The sequence below is a fragment of the Fringilla coelebs genome (assembly GCF_963513975.1).
Source record: "Fringilla coelebs genome assembly, chromosome: 9".
NCBI classification, from domain to species: domain Eukaryota; kingdom Metazoa; phylum Chordata; class Aves; order Passeriformes; family Fringillidae; genus Fringilla; species Fringilla coelebs.
Window position 1 is genome coordinate 2,520,969 of NC_140067.1, and position 23,185 is coordinate 2,544,153.

Consider the following 23,185-nt stretch of genomic DNA (forward strand, 5'->3'; position numbering starts at 1 on the left):
TGCCCCATCAGGAATATTTTTAAATCCATCATGAGGTGCAATATTGAGCTGTATTACAGCTTTCAAGAGGAGCAATTTTGGGTTCTGCAGCAAGCTTTCATTTTCTATTCAGGGAACACTGTTGACATGAAAAGTGAAATTACTCCACGTTAGTAACAATATGATAACTATAATTTAACAGAGAATCCTCAGCTGGTGTGAATCTGTGTGTTTCCTCTGACTTCAATGGAACTACACAAAACACCATCTGCTCTGGAACTGGCTCATCACTTACTGGGTCAGCAGTTCATGGGCAGACAAAACAAAGAATGAGCAAGTCTCAAACTAAGTTTATTATCGTTTCATTGCCTCTTTTTTCTTCCCCCCCCACCCCTGTTTTTTTATAGTCACATCTGTGTCATAATACAAGAAAGAAGCTTGCAGAAGTCCCTCAGGATGAGTTCCAATCCAAAATGCTGTGATGATAAAGAGAGTTAAGAGTAGATTTTAGTGGTACCTTAAGCCTGTTTTCCAATTGTTGCAATCATTCTGCAAACGAGGAGAATTTTGAATTCCAACTGGCAAGTATTTTCCCCATTTCTTTGTGTAAGCATAAAAATAAACTATGGATCAACAGAGTGGCAGGCAGCAATCAGAAGGAATGTGGCAGAAGATGTCCCTTTCAGCTACCAGAGAAACACAGCAGTGACAGCTCTGTTTCCTCTCTTCACTGTTTCCATCCTTCACCTGATGAACAATCAGCTCTGTCTCAGTGATGATGCCATCATTTTTCCTAAATTCTGCTAGAATTTCTTTCAAGGACAAGGAAACCACCCTGTGGGTCTGTGTCTCATTACATCACAAGCACACACACATTTTCTTGTTCCTAGTTAACTTCCAATTAAAACAAAAACAACAAACCCACAACTTGGAGGCTTGTTGATTTATCACGTGTGGCAACAAGTTATTTTGTTCCCTTTGTTATGCTTTCATAGAGCCACGCTCACAGCCTGTGTGAATGGCAATAAAGAATTTTTGAATGGAAATGATTTCTTGCTCTCCTTCTGTGTAATTCCCACCAGCAAAGCACCCTGCAATTCTGTGATTCCTTATGCCAGGGATGCTCAGGGTTTTTTTTGTTGGTTTTTTTTTTTTATTTTCCCTTCCTGAATGCCATTTATCTACCCTGCTGCAGCTGCATGTTCAATTTATCACCATACCTGCAGGATAATGCTCCCATAAGCATTCTTTAGTAGATTAACTGCATCTGCATGAGACAGCCCATCCAAAGGTTGCCCATTAATGCTGACAATCCGATCTCCAACCTGAAAGTACAACAGCAATGGAAAATTACCAGCATTAGGGAAAATTAAAATTAAGAATGCTTAAAATTCCTCGTGAACTTGGCACTGCACAGTCATGCTTCTCCTTTGCAGGATCCCTTTTGTGAGGATTCTGCACTGCCAGTGATCATTTCCCATTCTTTTTTTAACACTAACAATATGATCAGAGAAAACAAAGATGGGTTGTATTTTGCTCTTTCTATTTGCAAGCAGAGAGGGAGGGAGATTTTCTCTGCTGTCCTCCCATCCAGAAAGGATTCCTTTGTGTCTGAATGTGCAGACAAGTTCATATTCTCCCAGACCTTGTAAGCACGTGCTGAATGCTGTATGGGAGAGAAAGAACTCCTGATATTAATCCAATTAACCTGGATGATTTCTTCTTTCTACACACAAAAATGATCTCGACCCTGCCATTGTTTAATTCCATCAGAGACAAGGCAGGAGTGTAGCAGCGTGTCCTAATGAATCTCATGGGCCAAAGCACGTGGATCTGCATAATAAATTCTTTTCAGTCCTCATAATTCCTTGAGACTCTCTCAAAAACTGGAATGTTCACCATGCCCGTGGCTGGAAACCCACACGTGCTGTGGGTCTGACACAAGTGCCTCATTTTGCTGTTTATTTAAGACCAAACAACTCATTTCTGAGTTCCTGCTGGCTGGAGCTCTACACGATGCCCAAATGGAGTTCCCAAAATACCTGTGGCTTCCAGGGGCCTCTGCTGCCCTGTCTGGGTCTGGATGAACACAGACATCCCATGACCACTACAAATGCATTTGGGCTCTTTCTCTTAGCATCACTTTCCCAATATGGGCAGCAATGCCAAGATGGGAAGAGAAGGGCAGGTTTGGGTTTTGGGGTGGTTTTTTATTGTTGTTGTTTTCTTTTATAAGAATTGAGGCAGAGCAGTCTGTGAGAGACCATCAGTAACAGCAGATGCAGAAGTGCTTGAGGCTTCAAGAGACACATGGGAGATGAAACAAGAAATATTAGGGGCCTAATATTTCCTAATATTAGGAACTATTAGGCAATACCAGGGCCCCTGTACTCACTCTGAGCCTCTGTGTGCGAGCAGCCACTCCGCTGGCCTGGATCATGGCGATGAAGATGGGAATGTCTCCCAGGGGACTGCCCTTCCCTCCTGCTATGCTGACACCCAGGGCATCATATGGGCCCTGGAACACAGCAAAAAAACACATCTGCAGCAGGGGCAGCTGGCAGAGTGCAGGGCATGGCAGTAACTGACTGCTTTGAGTGGTGGCACTGCAGAAAATGGGTCTGACACACACATCTCCTCACCCAGCACAGGCACACATCCATGCACAAATCATGCAGCCTGACTCGAGAGAAATGCTGCAAAAATGAACAATTCCAGCAGAAGGAGCTGGCTTTGTGAATGGGTAGGAAACAACTCACTGACCCTTGTTATCTCCACAGTCCTCGGGCCCATATCGGCTCCTCCTAATAAAGAAACAAACAATTAGCTTCTGTAATTAAGAGATAATATAATTAAGAGATAACACTGTCAGGTGACAACAGTCCCTTGCTGCCTAGGCAGAGTTATCACCAGGCAGGAGTGGAGGCTTCCTGTGCCAAGGCAGGCAGTGCTGCCCACGTGAGGAGGAGGAGGAGGAGGAAGGATGAATGTGCTGCAATCCCTCCCGGTGTCACCATGACTCCCATTGTAGCCCAGGCACAATCTGTGGAACTGCAGCACTCTGCCAGCCTGGAGAACAGCCCTATTGTGCCTTCACTCAATTAAAGATTGGATTATTATTCCTAAATCACAGCGTCCTTGCACAAAGGGCTCTGGGAATGGTGCAGTTCCAGGGATCTCCTCTTCCCCTTTGTTGGTAAATAATGGACAGGCAGGAAGTCAGGCTGGTGTGTATCCAGTAAAAGGGTGTGGAAAAGTACTCAAAATACTGGGAAAGGGGAGGGAAAAGGGGAAGAAAAGGGGAAAGAAAAAGGGAAGGGAATAAGGATGAGGGGAAGGAAAAGGGCAAAGTAATAAAAGTGAGAGGGAAAGGAAAAGGGGAAGAGGAAAAAAGGAACAGGGAAAAGAGAAGGGGGAAAGGGGGATGAGAGGAGAGGAGAATGGAAAGTAAAGGAAAAAGGCAAAGAGAGACTTCAGAGTTCAGTTCAAGCTGCAACTTTTTCAGCCCAACACGCTGATGGTGTAGTCAGGTCCTGAGCTCTGCTACACCCACCCCTATTTGTATCAGCTCTAATGAAACTGGAAGGCTGGCAGAATAAATCTCCTCTGAAATTCCACGATTCCCCACCTCCATGCAGGTGTGCCTGGGCAGGAGGACCAGGACAGCTGAGCTTTGTGGCACTGGGGACCCCAAAAGCCACCAGGCTCCTGCAGACCAGCAGAAGAAATGTCTTCTCCTCCTGCCCACGGTCAGATGTGAGCAAAGATTCCCAAATCCTGGAGCAACTCTCCCCAGGCTGCTGCAGGTCATGGATTTTTAACACTCTCTAAACCTGCAAACTGCAAACTGGGCGTTGTGACTTCCTCATTACAAAACAGCCCTTCATGCACTCAAGAACAGCAAAGATATAAATGAAGTGGTGGCAGCTTTATTCCCTGAGAAAACCATTCCTGATGTGAGAGCCATGCCTGTGCTAAGGCTCTGACAAGGGGAACAGCAGGGCACAGGAATTCTGCACTTAAAACAGGGGGGCCACTCCTCCTCCAACAGACATAAAAATAATGTCATCTTCTGGGAAGTGCTAGAAACATCCGTGGGGCATCCTCGGGGGGGCTGGGCAGGAGAGCCAGATTTGAGTGCTCATTTTGGCTTTCAAAGCAGCAGGGTACAAAGCAAATCCCACTCAGCTGTTCTGACAGCTGCCCAGCTTGTACCTGAGCTTCTCTGGGATGTGTCTGCTGAGGATCTTTTTGTGCTGACAAAGTTCTGCAGGGTGGAGAGGACGGGAGCGAGCGCGGGGTGAAAGTGGCTGTGGACACTCTGCTGGCTCGCCTGAGGGTAAAAATAAAGAACAAAAACCCATGAGTCAAACCCAAAAGTGAACTTTAAACCAGACCTTGTGACAGATGGGAGCAGCTGTGCTCTGTGCCAGCCACGCTAGAAATGCCACATTGGCCACGCAAGTGCAAACCCCTCTGGGAGGGGGAACTGACCAAAATCTCCCTGTGGAGGTGAGGTCACCACCCCTGGAGGGATGTAACAGATGTGTGGACGTGGCACTAGGGACAGGGGTTAGTGGTGGGCTTGGCAGTGCTGGGGAATGGTTGGATTTGATGGTCTCAAAGGGGTTTTCCAACCTCAGTGACTGTGGTGCTGCTCACACTACTACACACCCTCGTTACACATTTATGTATTGCTCAGCTCAGCTTCAGACAGTGCTCCCCTCCCTCAGCTGCTCCCAGGGTGTCTCCACACCTCAGGAGAAGAGGAAATGATGGGCACCTTCCCTGTGGTGCCCCTGCATGCACGAGCACCCAGGGGGACACACAGCTGCTCTCACATGAGGGGGGTTACAGGGACACCCATCCTGTCACCTGGCAGGAATCTTTGCTGTTTTAGCTGAATGCACTGCAATTGCCCCTGCTCCTTCTATCTGCCCAAGAATCTCCTCTCATTTCCAGAAGAACATGGGAGATGACACAGAGAGAGCCTCCAAAGGGAGAAGCTCACTCCTGCTGCCCTTTCCATTTCTCTCCTTTTTCCTCTCCCCTTTTCTGGCTTTTCTCTCTGATGCCTTGTGCAGGCTGCCCCAGAGCAGAGGCTGGGCAGAGCTCCAGAATAAAGCAGGGATTTATCCAAAGGATCTCCTCCATGCACCCACCTGGGGCAGCACCAGAGCCCAGCCAGGGCTGCACCCAAGATGAACCAAAATGGCCCCAAAATGCCCGGCCGGGCACGGGGTCTCTCCCTGGGATCAGTTCTGCTCCATTTGCACCTTGCAGTTCATTGTCCCATCCAGCTTCAGCCCCTGCAGTCCCACCCTGCTTGTTTTTCTCTCTCCAGCCCACGGGGTTTGTGCTCCTGGGCTTAGATTGGGATCATTTGTCCTTGGTGCCCAGCTGGAGCAGGAATTGTTTTGTCTCCTGCTCTGTGCAGAGAGCTCAGCATGCCCTGATGTGAAGCCCAGACCCACACACTGAAGCAGCCCAGAGTCTGGAAATAGAAAAGCCAAACCCTGAGGCATCATCTTCAGGCTCTGCCCCCCAAGGAAATCCAACCATCAATTTAGGAAGTGCATCTGAACAGGTTCCACCAAGGGCCAGACCCTTCCATCTGGGCTGCCTTGTCCAAAACAAAGATCTGCTCCATCCTTGTCCAGCCCAGCAGAGATTTCTTCCCCCAAACTCATCAGCTGGTGACTCTGACACATTCATCCCACTGGCCAGTGTGCAGCTGTCTGACAAACACCAGCACAGCACAGTTCCCACCCCTGGGTGCCAGTTCATGGCCCAGTTAACAACATTTGCAATGCATGTGAAAGAAACCCCTGCTTTGATTTCCACTGCTCAAGGGATGCAGTGGGCCCAGAAGAAAGCCAAGTGAGGACAAAAGGTCTGGATGCTCTTGGCCAGCACCTTCCAAAGCAGTGCTTGCAGTTGTGCAAATCACTCAAGCTGGTTTGCTGCATCATCTGCCAAAATTTTTATAGCTCTTGGAAGGGTTTTGGTGAGAAACATTTATTCAGTTTTCAAAATCACCAACTTCAGAGCAGGGAGATGAAGGCTCTCAAACGACTCTGCATCAAGGAGATTAGGATTTCTTGTGTTAAAAGAAAGGCAGGATTTACCAGGTGCCTGCAAAAGCCTCCTATGCTACAAAAAAAGGGAGATGATGTCATGGGATCTGAATTTTTACCTAGACTCATATCAGATATGATGGCATTTTGCTTCCCTTTCAGCTTGAGCTTTACATGGTAAAACCAGGTGGGTAATTTTTAGCTGCCACTTTTTGATTTCCTTGCTCTTGCTAAGGCTTCATGTTAATACAATGGCTGACACAAAATGTAACACCTGACTGCTGACTTAATGCAATCAGTGCAGTTTTCCTCTGTTGCTTCAGCTCTCCTTGCCTGCTCCATGCACTGCAGATGTTTCTCCAAAGCCAGCATTTTTAAAGCTGGGCTTAGCCCAGCTGCTCCCACATGGCTTTAGCCCTTCCTGGCACCTCAGCACCTCCTGCCAGCCAGGGCCACTGCAGAAATCACACCATGCCGTGATAATTTTGGCACCTTTTTAGGGCTGTTCATGGACAGACCCCTTACAGACCTCCTTAAAAACATTCCTGCTTTAACTCACATCTCCCCTGAGCCTCCTACAGCTCCTCCTCCCTGCTTCCAAAAAACAAACCCTTCTTTTAGCAGTGCTGGATCCCCTCATGTGCAGCTTCCCCATGGCAGAAAGGGGCCAAAGCCCCCCCAGCCTCACCCTGCTGTGCTCCCCTCTTTCAGAGACCTTGGCACCTCCAACAGAATGGCAAAGCAGTTGATTTTCAGAAGGAAAACCCATCAAGAAGAAGTTTTCCAAGTCACTGTGCCTTGTTTCTCTGCCCAGGAATTGGTGTCTGAGCAGACTGGGGGGGCACAGGGAGAGAGGAAAGGCCCTGCTGTGACTGAAAAATGAATTGTTGTCCTCGCTTCAGGTAGAAGGTGAGTGAAGCAGGAAATTGCTCTGTGTTTTCTTGGAGAGGAAAGCAGCTGTCCTGTGGTTCTGCTGGAAGATAGGCAGAGATGCAGTTTGGTTCCATGAGCTCGTTTGGATGGACAAAACAGCTGCACAAAATACATCCAGGCAGTTTTTGCAAGTCTTCAAACCAAAATTTTCTGGGCATCATCACTTGAGAAAGAGATTACAGATTTTTGGTGTGCCTTGGGAAGACACTCATTCAACAACAAATGCATTAACCAGCTCTTCTGCTCCATCAGCATTTCAGCTGCAGCTCAGCACTGGAAATTATGGGAATAAAACATTTTGTTCCCCACCCTCAGCAGTGGAAGGATGAGGAAGGATGAGCTCCATGTGCACATCTGTGCACCATCCCCGTGCTCTGCCCCTCACAGCTCCAGTTTAAACAGAGGAATTTGTCACTAACCTGACTGTTTTGGGATGTTTTCCTTGATGACAGCCATGACCCAGCTCTCAATCTCCCAAGCTCAAGATGCACCAGGCCTTGGGCACACTTAGGAAAAAAAACACAACAAAAAACAACCCACAATGTACAATTTAAGTAGACATATAATATTTCATGCTCTCCTGGAGAGAATTATGTTTATATTCAGCACCACAAGTCCGTGAAGAAAGCCACAAGGAATGTTCAAAACATGAACATTTGTATTTAGACAATACAAAAAGTGGATTTAGGCTTGTCCTGAAGGTTCCTCCTGGTTGCTGAATTTAGTATGAATCCCCCCCTCCTTGCAAACTGATGGCCCATTTACTCAGGAAAAAGAAACAAAAAGCCCCAAACTCTTTAGCAGACATTTGAAAAACCCTTCAGAGGCAGCATGCTGCAGAAAAGGGTGAATTTAACCCATATGGATCCAACTGAACAAAACAGCCTTGCACCACTGGCTCCCAATTCTTAAACAGGTAAACTTTTGGCAAGGCACCAGCCCTGAATGGAAAAAGCAAGGAAATCATTATCCTTTCCCCTGAAGAATGAAAGAAATCATGTGCAGAAACAGTGCTGGGGATGGCAGGGGACCAGCCCTGGGAGCAGATGCAGCTGGGAATAGAAATGGGTCTTCAGCATCCCCTGATGGCCCTCGTGGCCATCCCACCCCTGCCCTCTCCCCCAGCCCAACCAGCTGTGGAAAAAGGCAGCTTCTCCCAGAATTTCAGGGTGAAATCACTCCTGGAGGATGGGAAGCTGTGCAGGAACAGATTTAAGCTGTCATTTTATCCCTGCAGGTCAGGACAGCAAAGCCAAAGATTTATTTCAGCTCTGGTTTGTGTCACCTCTCCCGTTTCCAAGTGTCTCTAACACACGAGACACACAATTGCATTTTCAAACAAATGCCTAAATACTAAATGTGCCTTTGTGTTCCTGCTTCATATCATCCAATTCCTAGAAATACACAGAGAAGTGACTTTAAATGAAGCTCCCAGTTATTTCAAATGAAATTCTTGTCTCAGTAATCAGCTGGAGCTGTCCTGTGTATGGTAAATAGCACTTCAGGATAATTACCTTGCACAGTGTCAGTAACTGCAATTCAACATCTCAGAATGTATTCTGTACTCACCTTAAGTATAGTGGCAACAGTCTCTTGTGAGGCATTTCTCATATCCTCCCCATTTACAGACAAAATCTGATCTCCTTGAATTAATCTTCCATCTAGGTCTGCAGCTCCTCCTTTAACAATGTCAGAGATAAACACTCCACTTCCATTTCTAACAATGCAAGAAGCATATGGCTAATTACACAATCCAATATTCTTTGGGAGACCAATTTAGATTACTTGCATTTAAGAGACATGAAAAGAAACCTGTGAGCAGAGGAAGAACCAGTTTTACACCCCATTCAGCTGGGTAAAAAAATCGATGAGTTTTAAAACCACAAGCATGTTTTGCTAATATTTAATGCTGTCTTTCCCCTTGAACTGCTAGTTCTGACAGTAGGATACATAAAGATTTATGGAAAACACCATTTCTATGAATAGAAGCCTGAGGTTTGGTGTGTAATGGAGTTAAACTCTCTCCTGATGGGACGTGGGGCAGTGGTGGACCTGGCAGGGTCAGGTTAAAGGTTGGACTCCGTGGTCTTGGTGGGTTTTTCCACCCTAAATGGTTCTGTGGTGTGAGCTGGTGCCAGCTGCAATGCCAAGATCTGGCATTTTTTTTATCCTTCACAAGACTTCCCACCCTGGATTATACCTGGATATCATTTAACAAACTGCAGCAACTGGGCTCCTTCTAAGGAGGGGATCCCCACCCTGAAGGATTCAGGAGCAGCACAGGAAGTTCAGCACAGAAGCAAAGGGAGGAGGGCTGGAGACTGTGATTACCATCTGCAGGGTAATTTACAAAATCTAAATTAATTACCCACCCCACAATCTGCTCACAACACCTGGGTTAACCACTGCCCCCCAAAAACTGCTGCAGAAACTCCACTGACCATGGGCAGCCAGGATAGTGACACGGTGCTTCGTAATTGCAAAAGTAAATTATTTTTGGCAATGCAGGATGGCAACTCCAGCACTGAACCAGTGTCATGCCATAAATCTCTTTTAGCAAAGGAAGATTAAAACTATCAGTGCTCTGGTTTGAGTGATCTAACAGCAGTGGTTTAGAGGTGTATCAGGAAAAAGACACATTTTATTAGGCTGCTGTTACTTCCCACGGTATTCCTCTCCTCAGCTCCCTGACACCAGGGTGGAGCCAGGACAGGACAAGAGGACACGGCCTCAGGGGAGGTTTGGGCTGGATATCAGGAAGAATTCATGCAAAGGGTGGTCAGACATTGGCAGGGGCTGCCAGGGAGCTTTGGAGTCCCCATCCCTGCAGGTGTCCAGGGAAGGAAGGACTGGAGGTGGCACTCAGAGCTCTGGGCGGGTGACATCGGTCCCAGGTAGGGCTGGATGACCTTGGAGGGCTTTTCCAGTCTCAGGGGTTCTGTATCTCAGGCTCTGCTCTGCAAACTGCTCTCTGCAGTGTGGCACAGCCCCTGAACTGCTCAGGGCTGGGTCCAACTCAGCCTCTCCCCCTCCACTGGCCTCGGTCCCTTTGAACCGAGCAGGAGCTCCATCTAACGCACAAATCCTTCTGCAAAGAGGTAGGGTAGGTTTATCTCCCAGATCAGAAAGCAGAAAAGCCATGGTGAGGGCCTGCTGAGCCCTGAGACACAGCTACCCTGATGCCACAGGAGAGTGAGCCCCCAGTTCTGCACGGGATTCCCTCTCCGTGCCTGGAGCTCCCCTGGGCAGCAACAGCCTCCACTTCTCAGCTCTGTTCTGACACAGGAGCCAGAACCACGGCCCCATTCCGTCCTGGGAGACATTTACATGTAAAATTCTGCTCCTTATTGGAGCTCCCCCTTTATTTCACATTCCATTTATTGGCTACAGTTGTTCACACATCAAAATCCCAAACATTCCCCACTGGAAGCGCCGTCAGAGCAGAGACACTCTTACCGTTTCCCAGCTATGCTGAGCCCCAGCCCTCTGCCCGTTTTCTTTTGGATATCCACAGAGAAAATCTCCAAGTTTTCCTCATCCTTGTAGTGTGCCTCATTCCTGTAAACCACCAGCTGCACCTTCTGGGGTGTCTGCCGGAGCGCAGTGATGGCTTCCTCGTGGCTGGCGCTGCGCAGATCGATCCCGTTCACCTGCAATCATCGGCGTTTGCTTTCCCAGTGACACGGATGAATGATCTTTTCATCACACCCTGCCCCTGGGTGACAGCCCACATTTGTCAATTTGACACCCCTTGGTGCTCTAATTGAGAGTTCCCATTCCCAGATGGAGATCCTGGGTTTCCTGTGGAGCGTGAGCTCGGAGCTTTGTGCCTCTGCCTGCAGCAAATCCCAGCAATCAGAACATTTGGATTGGAAGTTTTGGGTGTTCTTCCCTTCTTTTTAACCTCAAGCCTTTGGAACCCCAAGCAATGCTTCTTTCTCCAGCTACACAAAGTCGGACATGCTCCTCTGAGCTCCCTGTGTATCTCAGTACTCAGATTCCTTCTCCCCCAGCTCTGTAACATCATCAAGATGAAGACAGAGGGAATCAGAAACACCAGCAAATAAACGACCACAGAGAATCCCAGCAAATAAATGGCCCCAGAGAATCCCAGGCAGGATGGCTCAGTAGTGATTTTCCTTTTTTCCCAATAGATGGCACACCAGACCGCTGCTGGAGCAGCCAGCCACACTTCTCTTGCCAAAACCTGAGGAGGTTTCAGCATTTTAGTAATGTCAGACAGAACAAGAAGTTCTGCTTAAATGTTCCATTAAAAAAAACCCTACTGGAACGTGAAACTTAACCTGATTTTGCCAAGCCTGATCCACAAGTGCCCTTTAAGGTGTTTGCCAATATTCTGTCAACTAAATCATCTTTTATTTCTTCATACCAAAACATATCAATACTTAGACATTTCTGAAGTCTCTTTAGGAAGCAGCATGAACTGCACCAGAATAACCACAAATGTTAATGTACTTCCATAAGTTTTTAGGCTATGAAAATATTTCTCAGAATTTCTAGATATGCAAAACCCCAGTCACATCTAATTTTACATTAAGATAACTAAGGCTAATCTTTATTCTCTATATTCTTTTGCTCCAACTCTGCACACATTTATTTATAAGCGCATTGATATTCTTTCCTGGGCACAGGCATCAACATGTGCTTTATCACACTAATCTGAAACGAATTCAGCCATCTTTTTGATTAATACAGCTTTTAAAAGCTGAAATAATAACAATATTATGGCTCACAAACATTAGCACTTTCCTGTTTGGCCAGAGAAGAATTAATTAACCTGCTCCATTCTTACCCCCTAATTACTGTGCTCTGTTAATACCCCGTTATTTATAAAACCAAAACAACATTCGGCCTCAATGCTAACAAAAATATTTGCAGTGCAAGAGCTGTAAAGACAACTCCCCAAGTACCCCTTGCTATTTTCCTAACCCTACACACCGAGGCCTTAATGGCCATGCTGGGAATTTGTCCTGAGCTGACAGCAGAGCTGCAAAGCAGCTGCGCTGAACCCCTGCCTGACACAAGTTTCATTTGCAGACCAACACTTCTCTCTTAACCCTTTCCCTCCACCTTTTCCCTGCTTGTCTGGGGGAAAAACAGCACATTTATTCCCAGCAGCCATTCCCCAGCTGTGTGAAGTTGTGGCCTGGGGGAGCTGGGAGGGATGCAGGGAAAGATGCTCACAGGGATGCTGGGAGGGATGCTGACAGGGATGCTGTGGGGGGATGCTCACAGGGATACTGGCAGGGATACTGACAGGGATGCTACAGCCACCTTCTCCTGCTCACCCCACGTTATCCCAGCTCAATATTTGGATTTCAGGCAGAGCAGAGATGCGGGAGTGGTGCTGGAAGCGCAGGCCTCGGAATGAAAGATTAAAGAGATGAATAATACCAAGCTATTGGACATGACAGCTGAACTATGTAATTCAAGAAGTGCCTTGCTCAATTAAATTTAATGTATTCTCAATTTGTACCTTCAGTTTATATGAATATATAAGGAAATATGAATTTTTCAGGACGTTCTTAGCGACAGAAGGGAAGCCTTGAGAATGGAACCTGTTCAACCTGCAAGGGACCTCTGCTGAACTGAATACAAGTCTCCACAACCAAACACAGGCACAGAGAATGCCACTTACCTCCAGAATCTGATCACCAGCCCACAGTCTGCCATCTCGGGCTGCTGCCCCTTCTTCATAAACTTCATGGATCACTATGGCATCCTGTGGGAAGAAGGCAGAGGCATGAACCCTGCTGCCCAAACAGCCCCAAACTGGCCACCAGGACCCACCCCACACTCCCCACCAGCTCCACAGTCAAAAACACAGCACTCCAAGTCAGGAGAAGCAAGACTGTAACACAGATTTTTCAAATTTTCAGTATTTTGGGATAAGAAAGTGACTCCTGTAATCAAAACCTGGTATAAAGGTACAAAGGATTTTGTTCCCCACTTCAGGGCAGTCTTGTCTAGAGCTTCTTCCATCATTTTTATGCATTGGCATCAGCAGCACATGAACTCAGTGTGAACTGTAGTATTAATATAGTCTACTTTTAATGATATTATTTAAAACCAGATTCTTTGGAGCTATGAATATTTTTAGGGACTTGGCATAGACCTCGGCTTTAAGCAAGAGCTGAATGCCTTGTGGTAAATAGCACTGGTTAAATCTGTAAGAAATGAAATCCAGAAGAAAGGAACAATGGCAAATGTTAGTTTATTACTGAGGTTGGAAAATGTAGGCAGTGGCAGATGTAGCTTCAGGGAAGGTTTCAGTGATTTAATCTTACTGCCAGCAATAGATGTCCCCAAAGAAAAAGCATTACAAAGAACATACTGTTCTCTTGCTGCTGCTTTCCCTTTGCATTGTTCTGGTTTGTTTGTTTCTTTTTTTTTTTCCTTTTCTTTTTCTTTAAAAAAATAAAAAATAAAGGTGAGCATCCTGTTACAGGGCTTCAGCTAGCAGGATGGGATGCTCCTTTTTGTGTGCCAGACCTGCTCCTCTCCTCAGCAGCAGCAAACCCTCAGCCTCAGAGCTGAGCCTCCAGGGCTGGCTCTGGGCAAACACGTGGTGATTTTTAATTCCACACGTAGGTTCTGGATGACCCAAGCTCAAATACCCCCTGCAGAACCCTCACCAACAGGTAGAGGCCAAAGAGGAGCTTTCCCACAGAGCTCCCAGGAAAAGCTGGGGAGGTTGGAGCATGGGGACCCCGCTGTGGGATGGGGCAAGGGCAGGGAATTGCTGCTGGGTGGGAGAAGTTTGGAGCTCTCCAAGTTTGGAGAACACCCCTGGGTACATCTCTCATCACCAATTCACCCCTTGCTGCCCCGTGATCCTTTCCCAGCACAGAAACAAAAAACAAAACAAAACTCCAATGTCCTTCAGGTAATGCTCAGACCACAACACTGAGAGCACAGTTCCCCTCCATTCCCAGCTTATTTAACGATGGGGACTTGCTGGAGCACAGCAGCTCTGCCACAGGTTCCCTCTGATCCATGGACACCAGGCCCTGAAAAAAGCCTGGGGGAGTGCAAACACAAATGGATTACAGCTGATACAAGAGTTCCAGATGGGGGGAAAAAGAGATTTCAATCTGCAGAAAGGAAGGGGAAACACTACGAGCTGTGCACCAAGTAATTAAGGAAATCAAAAGAGTGGTTTGATTAAAAAATTAAAATAAAACACAGATATATACACACCCTCCTGGCAACTGCAGGGTTTTTTTGCAGTAATTGAAGCAACCAATACTAACAGAATAGAGCAACACAGGCACGTCCATCTTCTCCCTGTGGTGGGGTTTTGGTTGTTGTGGGGTTTTGGCTGGTTGGTTTGGGGTTGAGCTGTTTTCCACCTTTGTTTTACAAATGATGGTGTTACTCCAAAGCAGTGCAAGAGGCTTTAGCCTGGGAGAAGTGGCCAATGAGAGAACACAGAATATTGACCAGCTTGTGAAGGCACATCATTCACCTGGGACACACCAGGACAGGAGGTCTGGTAGAAAACTGGCACTGTGACCATGGAGTAGCACACCGGGCACGTACACAGGACGGGCAAATCAAACCTTTTCAGACTGCACTGAATCTCATATTTCCCAACCTCTGAGCAAGGACCTTTCAATCACATTTCTCCAAGTTTGTTTTCCATCTGTGGTTGCTTTTAAAACATCCACCAACCTGGAGTGAGCAGCTTTTCCCAGCGCTGCTTTATTGAATGTAAAACTGCACATACCGAAGGCTCAGACCCAGGAACCACCGAGTGTTATCAGCTCGGATAATCTGCATCATCTGTTTGAAAAGGCAACACTTCAGTGCTACCCTGTGGTTCCTGCATGTGTGAGAAGCCAGACCCAGGACTAAAAATACACATGGCATGAAAAGGTACATTCCTGCTCGCTCTGTGCCTACCCTGCAGAAGGAAACATCTCGCTGATCTGCCAAAACACTGTTTTTCTTAAGCAGGTTTTTTTTTTTCTTTTTAAAGTAGTGTAGCTGAACCAGGCTTATCAAATCAATTAAAAACAGAACAGAGCAACGTGTTCATGATGCACTGTAAAGATTTCTAAATAGTCCATAGGCATAAATGTCAGTTTTAGTTTTCCTTAGCTTATGAAGCATGGCAAACATCTCTTTCCTCTGATACTCCTGGGATCAGCTCAAAGTACTTAACCCAGAAGTAATTTTTCTCCCACTGGATCTAGTGGGATCTGGATAAGTCTCTGTTAGTTTTGATCATCCATGACAAATCACTAAAACCCAACTACTGATGCTAGTGAACATTTTTAATCATATCAATATTTTAAAGGAGTTTATGCAGTGATGAGATGTCATACTGCAGCCATCCAACCAAGCTGTAATGACTCTATCAACAGGCATGGACTGAAGCTGGAACACCCCTCTCAGTCCCTCAGAAAAACACCCAGAATCTATAGTGACTGAAACAATACATTTATTTAAAGGATGGCTTTTGGTTTCTGGACATCTGCAGCTCCTGTTCAAATTAAATGTGTGCTTGATATCAAAGCCTACAGAGCTCAAAATCAATCAATCAAGAGGGATGAAGAGAAAGTGGTGTCAGTGTTCAGCTAGAGGCTGTGAATTCATGGTGGCTCTGGACAGATTTCCCCATCCCTCCCCACCTCCTTTCACCACCAGTTCCATACAGATTATGGCTCTCCATGGTGGAGCTTGGCAGAGCCACAAAAACTCTTCGTGCAGGAGGGGAAACAAAAACACTCCCATATCAAGAACACACTTGTTTAAAAAAAGATACCCAGCTGCTGAAAGCACATACTTCATAAAGTTTACAAATCCATTCAACAAACTGGGGCTTTAATCTTTGTATATTTTGACAGAGCCCAGTCTGGGAGCATTACACAAATGGGGAATTAATGCAGAGCTGAGCAGCTCTCGCCCAGGATGGAGGGATGCGGGATACGAGCTGGGCCATGCAAACTGTGCTTCTCCATGCTAAACAAAGTCCACCCTGGCAGGTGTAAACTGAGCCCAACCACAAAAACACTGAAAAAAGACAGATGTGAAGGGAATTTCCCTGCTGCTGCTGAGATTACCGTGCTGGGCTCAAAAATGTTGGTGCTGAAGAGCCTGCAAGCCCAAGGAAACGAACTGAATGCACTGACACAGCACTGCCTGGCCAAAAAATCACCTGCAAGCCAGAAACATTGCAAATATTTCCCAAACATTGCAAAAGCACAGCTGGCTGGGGTATGATGGGCCCCAAACCTGGTAAGAAGCAGAAATGGTCACCAAAGAGAAGGTATTTATTAGGGTTCAGGCTGGAGCTGTGGGACAGGCAGAGCATTGCTGTGACTGAGAATATCACACAGCTGTGGGGCAGAGGGAAGGCACAGGAGGGAGAAAATGAGGGTTTGGCTGTGGAAGTGAAGGCAGAGAAGCAGGAGAAGCTCATGGAGCCTCTTGGTCAACACCTCCAAGAGCAAAGAGCTGGTGCAGAGTGAACAACAAACAGTGAGGGCAAGGTGCCTGACAGAAATTAGCACCCACCTCTGGAAAATCAAGCTGGCACCACGTGCACAGCATGGTCTGCACTGCATTGCCCTTCATGTGAGGAGGGGAAGAACCCTGAACTCCCAGGGAGATGGATCTGAATTCCTCCCCCAGGCTGAGAATATTTTTCTGCTTGATTTGTAACGATGCAGAAACCCGTGAGGAGGAGAATATCACACTCAGCCCTCAGCAAAGGGCACAGGCAGACACTGTGTTAACTCTGAGCATTAAATCCAGCCAGACTGACAGCCTAATCTTTGTACCTTGAATGTCAAGAACTGGTATGGCAGAGACCCCAGGCAAGGACCACAGAGCACTGCCCTGACTGAGCCTTTTGGGAGGAAGGAGGTGAAGTCAGCATCCTATTCAGGAAAATCACTGACCAAGTGATCCTCAAAAGCCTGCAGGAGCATAAACCATGGTGAGAGAGCCTCACAAGCTGCTGGCTTCAGGCTTGGGCTGCTCACGTGTTTCCTGCAAGTTTACAGCTCCTGAGCCACTCTCTCCAGCCTTTCTTTTCTACTGTGCAGCTGCTCTTCAGCAGCTCTCCACTGGAAAGCCACTGGAAAACAGCTCCAGGCTGGACTGGGAATTCTGGGAATGGAGGGTGAGGGAGGAACAGGGCACCAGACCTGCAGGAGGCACAAATATAAAGTGCCAAGGGTGTTCAGATGAAGTTGTGCATCCTGTGATCAAGGTGGATCAGGGTGCAAAGGGGGTGATTTCAAAAGGAGTGGAGCAGAGAAATCCCCATATTCCTGGTGTTGGCTGGATTTGACAAGGAAGAAGGTCCAGACTGTGGTGAAGAGCCTTCCTGCACAGCCCTGAGCATCTGCAAGCTTGAACTGAGCTGAACTTTGGGCTTGTCTTTGTGGAGCAATGACCTGGGCAGGACCCAAGGCACCTGGAGGGGAACCCCTCCCCACTGAGGACTGCAAAAACCAGCACAGAACCCCTGGGAATGAGCCCCACACCAACCATAACCACGTTTTTGGTGCAGGGAATGGAGCTTTCTGCACTTTTCCTGAGGAAGGCAGAAAGTAAACTACATCTAAAACCACGCTCTGGAAAAAGATGTTTTTCTGATTTAGTTGACAAGCTGTGTTTTCCCAAGCTAACATTACACATTTCCAACTGATTTCCTACACAGCTACAAATGGTACACTAAATTAGCATTATTGAGGCTAATAACACTGCAAGGGGTTTTGCTGAGTGTAGGATCAGGGATTTATCTCTTTCCCAGGGCAAGCACAACCCTGTTAGTTATTTCCTTCTCAACTTCTTCAATACTTTGTCCAGAGTAGTCAAATTGTAAAAATTTCATTTTTTACAGGCTGGTTCCCAGATAAAAGCAGAAATCAACTGGTTGCACAGTGAGTTTCACTGGAGAATTAACCCCATGCAGGAGCCTCTCAGTAGTTAAAATAAATTCAGCTGCTGGTTACTTGCAGGCAGAGGAAATGGCAACAGCAATGTTATGATCTCTGATCTTCCATTTGCAGATCCAAATGGAATCCCCAAGATAACTTTCCAGCAAGGCAGGGTGAAGGTCAAGCCCAAGCAAACCACCTGACAGCTCAGAGGTGTTTATCTCATGCAAGTTCCTCCTTCTGGCACTGCAGGGTTTTGCCACTGCTGGCGAGCACAAACCATTAGCAGGCACCCCAAATCCTCAGGCAAACACTGCTGCAGTAAAAGAGGCTGCAGAAGGTAAAAATGTATTCCTGTGTTAATGCAGAAATGCCTCACCTAGCCTGGGACCCAGAGACTGCCCTGCTCAAGGTCACAGCAAAGGGTCTGTTTCCCATTTAAGAACAAGCCCTTGCAAGAGGGGGTGTTCACTTGCCAACTTTCATAAAAAAGATTAATCCACAATATCAATATCAATATAATTTTTCATACTAAAATACAGATTTATTTTAAGGAAGTGAATAGTATTTGTATTACATTTTATAGGCCCCTATAGTTACATCTGGTCCTTATTTATTTAAATTTTATTCAGCTTGCATAATATTTTTGCTTACAGTTATATTCTCTAAGATCAGAAAAGCTAAAACCTGAAAATTCAATGGCACTATTCATTAACATTCCTTTGCTCTGCAGTCATAGACATTTGCAAGCTCTCCTTTGATTCTGAAATAATAAAACTAAGGTAATAAGATGTTTAGTGTAAAAATATATGACTTAAGTCAGAATGATAGAAAGAGCTATGTTCCTGTGAATCACATGCCAAAGCAAACCAAAGTTTTTCAAAAAGTATACATGCTCATTTTAGAGGGAATAATAAAACACAGAATGACATATTAAAACCTTAACTCTCTCACTCTCATTATTTTATTAAGTTACCAAAAAAAAGGGGGAGTTTGCAGCGTGCAGAGCGTGGCACAGGTTATAAAGAATGCATGAGGTCCTGGATGTGTGTGACACAGGAAGCCAAGAGCCAGGGGTTTCACCCAGCAGCAGCCAGGATCCTCCTGAAGCCCATCCTGACAGGTCCTGCTGCTTTGGGATACTGTCAGCCTCAATTTTATGCTTGATTTACATTCCTGGAAGGCAGCAGCTCCTTCAAGCAAGGCCCTGCTACGCAAGCAAGCCTCACCATCAGCTAAACCCTTGCCAGAGACCCATCAGAGACGAGATTTGCAAAACTGACTGCCCTAATTCCCTTTTGTGACAAGCCATGTCCGAAGCAGCTTGGCTCTGTCACGCTCCCGCGAGCCAGCGTCCTCCTGGAACGATGATGGATCCACCAGCCCCACCTCAGCACCGCCCCAGCAGGAGCCAAAGCCATCCCTCACCATCCCAGGCTCGCTGCATTCACCTCCCTGCCCTTAAAAAATTGTCCTTGGTCGGTGAGTGTGGCCAAGGGCTTTAGGAGGGGCTGCACTTCTGCCTCTCCCCCTGCGCCACCCGAGCCACGACTGCAGGCTCGGGGCTGCCCTTCCCCTTCCCCATCCCACTGTGGGATTCACTCACTGTGTGTGGGATTTCACAGCAGCAGCAGCAGCATCTCACAGCCCACACACTGCTGAGCCTCCCCAGAGGCCAATATCCCCCTGCTCATTTGCAGTACCAGGTGAGCACATCCCAGCAGAACACTCTCAGCCCCAGCTGCACTGCCTGTCTGTCTGAGCATCAGGTGCTGTCTGTCTGCACCTGATCAAGACATTTTTGCCTGGATCTGAACATAACTGAAGTGGGGAGGGTGGGATGAGAGCTCAGCCCGGGGAGAACCTGCTCAGTGACACGGGAGTCCCAGAGCCCTCGTGCTCAGGTAGGTCCCCGCAAAGTTCAGCACAAAGCCGAGCTCTAGGCTTGGCTTTGGAGCAGGAGCAGCCTGGTTTTGGCAGCACAGAGCCCTCACAGGGTAATTAGCCCTCACAGGGTAATTAGCCCTCGAAGCTCCAGGGGCAAACACTGGGGCTTGAACAGCTGCAGCTCCAAGTCACAGTTTTGCTGATTATTCCCTTGCCCTTCCTCAACAGATGGGGTTTATTCAAGGGATGACTCACCTGGACTGACAGAATGAATCTAAATATTCTTCTGTCAAACTGCATCCCACCTCAGGAAGCTGCCCAGAAAAGCCTCTGGGCTAACCCAGGTGAACAGGGAAGCTTTCTGCTCCCCAGCTCTCACCAGCTCCTGTTAGCTGAGCACAGGAATATTCTGGTGTTTTTCATGTTCCAGTTCCCTGGCTTTGTGGATCACTTTATTTTACAGATGGAGTACCTTAAAGTTCCTTAATTGCCATAAAAATGCTTTTTATTAAAGTCAGCTGAAAGCAAAAGTACAAAAAGGAAATTTACCACATTCAAAGCAGACAACCCAGCATAAAAAATCCTGCATAAGAGGTTTGATGTTGTTTACAACAAACACCAAACAGCACAAAGAATATTTTTCTTCCTTTCTGCCTAAGGCTGAGATAATGACCACCCCCTACTCCACCTCCAGAGTTACAGACCCTGCAATCTTCTCTTATAGCTGAAGTGATTTCCAGCCCCAGCTGAGCCTCTGAGCCCTCCTCCCTCCCAGGTTCTCCAATCCTGCCTGGAGGAACATCCCCAAACCAGCCTTGAAACTGCTGAACGCCCTCTGGCACGTCTGAGTGCCTCAGAGTCAATAACCACCAGTAATCAACTCCACCATCACTAAATTATTCAGCTGGCAGCAGAGCAGTGCCCCCACCCTGCAGAGAAAATGCTAAAATGTTTGTATCTCAGAGCAGTGCCCCTGCCCTGTGCTGCCAGGAGTCAAATCCCTGAAAATTCCCTGGTCTGGATTACAGAAAATCACTGCAAGTTGTTAAGGGGGCAGCATGGGCTGGGATTTCAGGGAATCTGGGCTGGTCTGGGTTGGGAGGGAGCTCAGAGCCCATCTCATCCCGTCTCCTGCCATGGGACACCTTGCACTAGGCTGGGCTGATCTGAGCCCTGCTCGACAGCCACAGCCCCTCTGGGCAGAGCCCTCACCCCACCTGGCTGAGCACAATTTAACACAATTCCCTGGTGCCCTGTTCTCTGAGGATTTAGGGTGAAAATCTCAAGGGTGTCCTCAGGAGCCTCAGACCTCATTTTGGGGATGTTTCTGAAAACACTTCTTTTTCCACCCCCGTTTTAAATTCCCACTCTGAGGTTACTTTTACAAGTTTGATTGGACTACAACCAAAAAAAAAAATAAAAATCATGAACTGAAAGCCCTGTGCTTCAGCCAGCTCCACTCTGCACTTTAATTGCTTTAGAGCAGAGGCCATGTGTTGTGTTCTCTCAGGGGTAGTGGGAAGGTGAAATGAAAGTGAGTGAAGAAAAAAAATACTTTATAAAAAATCAGCACTTAGAGGGAAATGAAATAGAGCTGCTCCAGAGCAGTCTGAAGATCAACAACATGAAGACAACTCCCAAGGACAGCCCTTCCTTGGCCATGCCCTTCCTGCAAGCACATCCTTCCAGCTGCCCAGGCACAGAGCCCTGCTCCATAATACATCACTGGAAAGGGTTTGCACTTCAGGGCATGGACATCTCCTCACCAAAAAACATTTCACTGGGGTTAAGACATCACTTTCCAACCTCCTGAGCAAATTAACCTCCCTGCTCACAGGCTGTATTTTTCAAGTCTCTGCTTGGTGATTCCTGATGAGATTCCTGAGGTTATGACTTAAAAGTTGCACTCTATATTTCATTTTCAAGCAGCCTGTCCCTGGCTGCCAGATTTATTATTCCAAAAGCTGGGCCTGTACATCTTGTGCTCAAGGAAGATATAAAATATTCTGAGAGAGCTTTCCCATCCCTTGTGAGCTGCTGTTGAGTACCCTCAGCTCAGCACTTTTAGATCAAGAACATTTTAGTACAACATGGGCGAGGCCCTTCCAGGCTTTGCCATGTCCATTTCAGACCTGACACGTTCTGAGCAGCATTCCTGGCTTCCTCCAGGCTGATAAATCCCTCCTGAGATCCCAGGAGCTGGGGCTCATGTCCTTCAGGGCTTCTGCTGAAGCCCACAGGTCATCCTAATTTCTCTGCACTGCACCAAACACAAATCCTGGACACAAAATTTCTCCCTTGAGACCTCCAGGACTGATGAACTCCTTTGATTTTGCCTTTTTTAAAATACAAAAAATGTCCCTGTGTGTGACTGAGTTAAAACCAAATGACAGAGAGCAAGACACATCCATCACTCAGCCCCATGGAGCTGTTGTGTTACATTTTCTCTCCAAGCCATGAAACTCAGAAGGACAGAAACTTTCCAACAGCCCTGAGCAGGATTTGCTTTTACTCCTCATTATGTCACGTGAACTTGGTTTCAACTCTTTACAGTTTTTCTGTACAGGTTTTCTGACTCCAGGGCAACAAAAAACTGAAAAAAAAAATTAAAAAAAAAAATGGAAGGCATTAAAGTAATTTGGAGAAGATCAGAAGACAGAAAAATGGGAGGACAGAAAATGGGGGGGTACAAGTGGAGGATCTTTAAGGTTTCCAACCCAAACTCTTCCAGGGTTCTGGCCCTGAGCTCCAGCCTTTGTTCTGGAGGATCCCAGAGAGGGTCTGTGCTCATGGCAAGGGATCAGGTCAGGCTGTGGTTTCCCAAGAGCACCCTGTTTCCTATGAAACACCATTTCTTGCCTTTCAATGAGCAGATTCAGAATTATGAGAAGAAACAGGGACTCGTTTTGGGTAAGTCCTGTAAGTTGAGGATCTAAAAAGTGAGGAGCTGGACCTCCCTCCCTCCCTCCATGGGTTGTTACTGCACTCCAGTGCACAGACTTTTAAAACCAACTCCTAGGAGGACACTTTAATGAATAAACTAATGAAAGCATAATACTTAACCAAAACCATTTACTCAATTTAAAGACTAAAACCTTTTGCATTTTCCTCATCTGCTCTGTACAGCAGTTATTTACAATTTTCATTTATTTATATTAAAATCTCATTAAAGACACACACCATATTGGATCTGACAGATTGCCATGTATTATTTCCAAATTCCAGTTAAATGAAAAAGCAGGGAGATGACTAACACTGAGCAACTCACTTGAATTTACTCAACACTGAGGAGCTTGACCAAAAAAAGGGGACTGGGGGCAAAGCTGTGCATGGCTGGAAAGAGTGAAAATGAACCCAGCTCCATCTCCATGGGAAACAAAGGAATTCATCCCA

The 23,185-nt window shown here is 46.7% G+C and overlaps 1 protein-coding gene across 1 annotated transcript in view; it reads right to left on the reverse strand.

Annotated features, from left to right (window-relative positions):
* PATJ (PATJ crumbs cell polarity complex component) overlaps positions 1–23,185 on the reverse strand; it is a gene marked incomplete at its 5' end in the record, with an annotated part of 135,218 nt that overhangs the window by 7,264 nt on the left and 104,769 nt on the right. Inside the window, 8 exons of the mRNA XM_084211323.1 lie at positions 1,200–1,304; positions 2,375–2,497; positions 2,743–2,783; positions 4,195–4,312; positions 7,409–7,495; positions 8,559–8,706; positions 10,446–10,639; positions 12,649–12,732. Coding sequence (XP_084067449.1) covers positions 1,200–1,304; positions 2,375–2,497; positions 2,743–2,783; positions 4,195–4,312; positions 7,409–7,495; positions 8,559–8,706; positions 10,446–10,639; positions 12,649–12,732 — 900 coding nt within the window. The remainder of the gene's footprint in view (positions 1–1,199; positions 1,305–2,374; positions 2,498–2,742; positions 2,784–4,194; positions 4,313–7,408; positions 7,496–8,558; positions 8,707–10,445; positions 10,640–12,648; positions 12,733–23,185) is intronic.